At 42.9% G+C, this 6,901-nt stretch overlaps 1 protein-coding gene across 1 annotated transcript in view; it reads left to right on the forward strand.

The window, feature by feature from the left end:
- LOC129714364 (cAMP-dependent protein kinase catalytic subunit alpha-like) overlaps positions 1 to 6,790 on the forward strand; it is a 99,346-nt gene extending 92,556 nt beyond the window's left edge. Inside the window, 5 exon segments of the mRNA XM_055663914.1 lie at positions 490 to 585; positions 2,307 to 2,429; positions 4,978 to 5,142; positions 6,284 to 6,316; positions 6,318 to 6,790. Of these exon segments, the coding sequence (XP_055519889.1) occupies positions 490 to 585; positions 2,307 to 2,429; positions 4,978 to 5,142; positions 6,284 to 6,316; positions 6,318 to 6,434 (534 nt within the window). The 3' untranslated portion in view covers positions 6,435 to 6,790.
- The last annotated feature ends 111 nt before the right edge of the window (positions 6,791 to 6,901 follow it).

Consider the following 6,901-nt stretch of genomic DNA (forward strand, 5'->3'; position numbering starts at 1 on the left):
CCCTCAATGAGGCAGCTAATATCAAAGCCCCTCACTACACTGGCTATCCTCTCTTCTACCATCAGGGGACCGAGTACCATCAACTCCAGGTTTAAGATCAGCTTCTTCTCATCAACCAACATGTTTTTGAACCCCCCTGTACAACCCTAACCACAACCCTCCCTCAGCACTGAACCACTGCAGACTTTGCACTAATAATATAGTTACTCTAGGCACGTGAATTTTTGCACTATTATAGTCTCTGTTGAGTACTGTGTTTACAGCTTGTTGTGCTACTGCTACAAGTAAGTATTTCATTGTTCCATTTCATGACACACACAAAAAAACTCTTGATGGCAAAAAAGCCAATAGAATTCTGTGGCCAGGCAGCACAAGCTTTTCCTTTTGTTAAATGTGGTTAAGAAGTCTTTAAATAAGGGGCGAAGAGAGAAGTGTAATCGCTCCAAGATTTTATGTCTGAGCAAATCTTTAAATCTGTTTCATCTCCAGGTGACAGATTTTGGCTTTGCTAAGAGGGTAAAAGGCAGAACCTGGACACTGTGTGGAACTCCTGAATATCTAGCTCCTGAGATCATCCTTAGCAAGGTAAGGAGCAGACAATATTGCCCTACAACTTGCAGCTTCGTCTAACTCCTTCCAGCTCTTCAGAAATTTGCCCCAAATTATTTTGCAAATCTAATGTTAAAATTAGCTGTTGCTGATAGCTATTTCTTGGACAGTCACTACTGTTGATGCACCATCAATGGTTAAACGGCACAAAATGCAGCACTTCTGGAGAACATGAATAGATTGCGTTGTGGGTCAAGAGCCTTCTTCAGACTTGTGACACCATTAGTTCCAAACGTGTTGTGTCAAAAGTAAATAGTATGCTGCAGAGTTGCATGTGCAGTCACCATGTCATGAGATGCCGACTTACTTTGCAATTGCAATTTTACTGCTTATAAATCTGGAAAATCACATAAAAACAAATCTGAAATGAGTCAGTCTGGAGAAGGATCCCGATCAAAAACCTCACCTATCCATGTTCTGAGGAGCTGCCTGACTCCTGCACTGTCTTTTTTGAAAATTGCTTGTTTTTTCATATCATATATTTGAGTATTTTTATCAGATATGGGGGGGGCGGGTGAATGATATTATATGACTTGTATTTACACTCATAAATGATCAGAACATAATGAAAATCTTCAAATTTTAGATGATTTAGAATGGAGAATCTGCAATATTCTATTCAACATGGGTGCAGTGGCAAGACTCACCCTTGTGCTGAGATTTAGCTGATTATCATTTATTGATTATTGTCAGAGCAATTGGAAAGTGTTGACATCTTTTTTTTTAAATCTATTCATGGCTACCGTTTATTAAACATCACTAAGCACGACTTGGCTTGTTAGCCTATTTCAGACAGAGGTGAAAACATCAGTAAGATCTGATTAACGTATGAGCAGCGTTTGATGGCTCTGGGGTATACTCACTGGAGTTTCGGATGAGGGAGGATCTCATTGAATTTACCGAATAATAAAAGGCCTGTATAGAATGGATGTTGAGAGAATATTTCCACTAGTGGGAGAGTCCAGGACCAAAGGGCACAGCCTCCGAATAAAAGGATGTACCTTTAGAATGGAGATAAGGAGACATGTATTTAACCAGAGGGAAGTGAATCCCTGGAATTCATTGCCCCAGACAGTGGTGGGGGCCAAGTCATTGGATATTTTTAATCTATTGGTTCTTCATTAGTAATGGTGGCCAAGATTACAGGGAGGTGGCAGGGGAATGGGGTTGAGAGGCAAAGATCAGCCGCGTTCGAATGGCTGAGCAGGTTCGATTGTTCGAATGGCAAAATTCTGCTTCTAGGTCTTATGATTAGTTTAGAGATCTTGTGATATTGAGCTGCATACAGGTCAGACAGTAAAGACAGCAAATTTACGTCTCTCAAGGACATTAGTGAATCAATGGGAAATAGACACAAAAAGCTGGAGTAACTCAGTGGGGCAGGCAGCATCTCTGGAGGGAAGGAATGGGTGAAGTTTCGGGTCGAGACCCTTCCTTAGACCCATCTATTGGTTGATAGGTCCTTGATTGGACTTTACCTTGCACTAAACGTTATTCCCTTATCGTGTATCTGTACACTGTAAATGGCTCGATTGTAATCATGTATTGTTTTTCCTCTTAACTGGTTAGCACGCAACAAAAGCTTTTCACTGTACCTCGGTACACATGACAATAAACTAAGCTGAAACTGGTTAAATTTACTAGTGATTGGAATTGGAGTGGTGCTACTCATCTATGTCATCTGTTTTGTGTTTTAGGGTTACAACAAAGCTGTGGATTGGTGGGCGCTAGGGGTCCTAATCTATGAAATGTCTGCTGGGTATCCTCCATTTTTTGCAGACCAGCCTATTCAGATTTATGAGAAAATAGTCTCTGGGAAGGTAAGCAGCATGTTCAAGGACAACTGATTCTACCCCTGCGTATGAAAATAAGGAGGTTTGAATGTACACAGTACATGTCAGTATGTTTGTACAATTCAACATTACAAACATTCCAACAATTAATTGGTTTGAAGTGGAGTAGACAACAGACAATTGGTGCAGGAGTAGGCCATTCGACCCTTCGAGCCAGCACCGCCATTCAATATGATCATGGCTGATCATCCTCAATCAGTACCCCGTTCCTGCTTTCTCCCCATATCCCCTGACTCCGCTATCTTTAAGAGCCCTATCTAGCTCTCTCTTGAAAGTATCCAGAGAACCCGCCTCCACCGCCCTCTGAGGCAGAGAATTCCACAAACTCACAACCCTCTGTGTGAAAAAGTGTTTCCTTATCTCCGTTCTAAATGGCTTACCAGATTCAGATTCAGATTCAGATTCAATTTTGTCATTGTCAGTGTACAGTACAGAGACAACTAAATGCATTTAGCATCTCCCTTGAAGAGCGACATAGCAAACGATTTGAATAAAAAAAAATAATAAGTGTCCGGGGGGGGGGGGGGGGGGGACACTTATTATTTTTTTTAGAGTGACAGCCGCCGGAAAGAAGCTGTTCCTCGACCTGCTGGTTCGGCAACGGAGAGACCTGTAGCGCCTCCCGGATGGTAGGAGGGTAAACAGTCCATGGTTGGGGTGAGACCCTTATAAGGGTTACCCCTTATTCTTAAACTGTGGCCCCTGGTTCTGGACTCACCCAACATCGGGAACATGTTTCCTGCCTCTAGCCTGTCCAAACCTTTAATAATCTTATATGTTTCAATAAGATCCCTTCTCATCCTTCTAAATTCCATAGTATACAAGCCCAGCCGCTCCATTCTCTCAGCATATGACAGTCCCGCCATCCCGGGAATTAACCTGGTGAACCCACTCTGCACTCCCTCAATAGCAAGAATGTCCTTCCTCAAATTTGGAGACCAAAACTGCACACAATACTCCAGTTGTGGTCTCACTAGGGCCCTGTACAACTGCAGAAGGACCTCTTTGCTCCTGTACTCAACTCCTCTTGTTATGAAGGCCAACATGCCATTCGCGTTCTGCAGTAGTAATTTATATGTAAGCACAGGTGGTGACTGTTTTGTGCAAACTAAGAGCCCACAAAGAGAAATGGCTGACAGGTTTTGTTTCCAGTATTGTTGGAATTCTAGTGGGTGGCACTTTGTCAGAAGTCCCCATGCCAAACCACTGGAATGGCAGAACTCAGTTTAATAACAGTCCTTCAGAATCCTTCAGATTATCAGGCTTGGTCAGGTCCTCAGAATCCATTCCTAATGTTTCCTCACAACATCAAAGAAGGTGTTTCAGTCCATGCCATCTCCAAGAGACATTATTTGGAACTACATCTAAGAGGTGCTGCCTCACAAAGGCCACTTTTCTTGACTGAATTTTCCCCATCCTTATTCCCAAAATTACTGATGCCTTGCCATTCCCACTGTGACTCCCAAAGTCAAAAAGCTGCAGAGGTGGAAATCTGAAATAAAAACAATAGGACAAATAGCATTTGTGTAGATGGAAACAAAATTGAATAAGTCAGACTCGCTCTGATTACTGATGGGCAAGGGGAAGGAAGTTAACACATTTTACACTTTCACGATCAAAGTTTGTTCATTTATTTTTGAGGGTTATCGATCACTGGCAATGCGTGCATTCATTGCTCACTCTTAATTACCCAGTACTGGTTATCTTTCACATGCATTGAAGGGTCACACTGATTGAACGTTAGAAATAGTGGTGGGATTCCTGCAGTAAGATCATGGTTAATCTTTTACCTCTGTGCCATTTATCTACACGCATCCCATATCTTTTGATTCCCTTAATGTCTTCAAATTTGTTGATCATTCGTCTGAATCTATTCATATAATTTCCTCTTGCATTTAACATCCCAAAATGCAGCACCTCACATGAGGTAGAGTCTGCAGGTTTTTTTCCAGAGATGCTGCCTGACCCGCTGAGTGACTCCAGCATTTTGTGTCCATCTTTGGTAGAAACCTTCCTTCAGTTCCTTCCCACGCACCTCACACTAGTCTGGATTAAACTCCATCTGCCGTTTCTCTGCCCATATTACCAGCTGATCTATATTCTGGGAATTCTTCATCTATGGGTGCCCTTGGTCTGGCAAATGACTAACCTAGATGAAGCACCCCAACCCAAAGTGTTAACTGGCTGTTTCCCACCACAGTATGCAGCTCGGCCCACTGTTCCTCCAACAGATTGTTTATTGAACTGGATCAATAGTTGTGAGGGGAATAGTGCAGGTTTTGTGGGATGAGTGTACCTCATGTTAGCATGCACAAGGAGGCAGCATATGTACAATGGGCCACGTGGACTATTTCCGTTCAGTAATTGAGCCTGTGAAGATTTAACATGGTAGTGACTTCCATTTATGTTATTTAGTGAGTTTGTGATATTTCAATATATATATATATATATACACAATCATAATCAGCAAGTTAGTTCTCTCCTCTCAGCTGAATCTCTGTACCAAACTTCCCAGGTGCGGTTTCCATCACATTTCAGTTCAGATTTGAAGGATCTGCTGCGGAACTTGCTGCAGGTGGACCTGACCAAGCGGTTTGGTAATCTGAGAAACGGTGTCAACGACATCAAGAACCACAAGTGGTTTGCCAACACAGACTGGATCTCCATCTACAAAAGAACGGTACTGTGACTCCAACCCACCCCAGCCCACGCGGTGTCTTGAGGTAGAACTTATTGCAGCTATGGTGCTGTCCATGCAACATCACATCTTCCTCACTTCTGTTGTTCACATGGATACGCATATACATACTGACACAGCCACCATGCTGACCATGGGCACCCACTGACACACACACACACACACACACATGGACGGATACATTCATACACAGACATACACACATGGACGGATACATTCAGACATAGACATACACACATGGACGGATACATTCATACATAGACATACACACATGGACGGATACATGCATACACAGAAACACACTCACACATGGACGGATACATGCGCGGACAAGCACACACACGCCTGTACACACACGTACATGCACACACATGCTGGACATACTCACTCACAAACAAGCAAGAACACACAAACACATAGAGGGGTGCACACAAACACATGCGCACGCGTGCACAAACATTTTGGTGCTTGAGGGGCCCAATACTCTTATTTTGTGGGATATAGTGGAACCAGTGTGAATGAGTGATTGATAGTCGGCGTGGACTCAGTGGGCGAAAGGGCCTGTTTCCATGTCTAACTAAGCCAATTAACCTACATACCTGTACATCTTTGGAGTGTGGGAGGAAACCAAAGATCTCAGAGAAAACCCACGCAGGTCACGGGGAGAATGTACGAACAAGCCCCCTCAGTCAGGATCGAACCCGGGTCTCTGGCGCTGTAAAGCAGTAGCTCTATCGCTGAGCCACCGATCGATCTATATTAAGGATCTGCTGCTACAACAACCCATAACTCTGCCATCACCCTGCATATTTGTTCCTCTAATTCTCGTCGACTATTTTATGGGTCAATCTCAAAAAGGTGATGATCCTCAGCTCTATCCATAAAGCCTGACAGAATATTCCCTCATGGCATAAAAGGGGAATGAAATTGTCTGACTGATTATGTTTTGTCCTAATGTTGGATCTGTGTGTGGCATGTTGGGGGCTAATTCATATTCAGTACAAATATCTAGGTTACCAGATGTGCCATGTCCAAGTGCATCTCAGGGTTTATGTAGCTCGTTCTCAATATACTGGAGGCCAGGTCCATGGAGTTACTGTTAATGAGTTTCTGTCTTCTTCAGGAGGAACCTCCCTTTAAACCCAAGATGAAAGGTCCTGGTGACACCAGCAACTTTGACGAGTATGAAGAGGAGCCAATCCGTGTGTCCATCACAGAGAAATACTCTAAAGAATTTGCTGATTTCTAGGGAACGAAATGAGATGAAGCAATGAAGTGACTGGGAAATTAATACTCATCTGGGACTGAAAGGAGGCACTGTTTGGATGGGAGCCTAAACTTGTATTTACTGAAAGCTTTTATGTTAGGTTTGTGCATTCCACCAGATGGAGTACTATATTGCCATGACTTGGAAGAGCCTTGTCCTCTTTCCCATAAACAGACTCCTGCAAACCCTGAGGTTCTCCAGATGGTCACTACTATCAATGACACACTAAACTGCTCTCTTTTTTTTTGCCGACCTCCGATAACCATTTATATCTCAATGTGTCCGAATGTTATATATGTTCTGTGTTTTAAAAGATATTTTACTTATACATTAAAGCCCTTTAATTTTTTTTTTCTAAAATGTATCTCTGAGTGAAGGGACTGCTTTTCCATTTCTGACCTGATGTAGCTCAACTAACTGCTTGAGCCACCTACCAACTCGGCCAACTCATTTCAGGCAACTTCAGAGCTGAAA

Source organism: Leucoraja erinacea, chromosome 39, assembly GCF_028641065.1.
Source record: "Leucoraja erinacea ecotype New England chromosome 39, Leri_hhj_1, whole genome shotgun sequence".
Lineage (NCBI taxonomy): Eukaryota > Metazoa > Chordata > Chondrichthyes > Rajiformes > Rajidae > Leucoraja > Leucoraja erinaceus.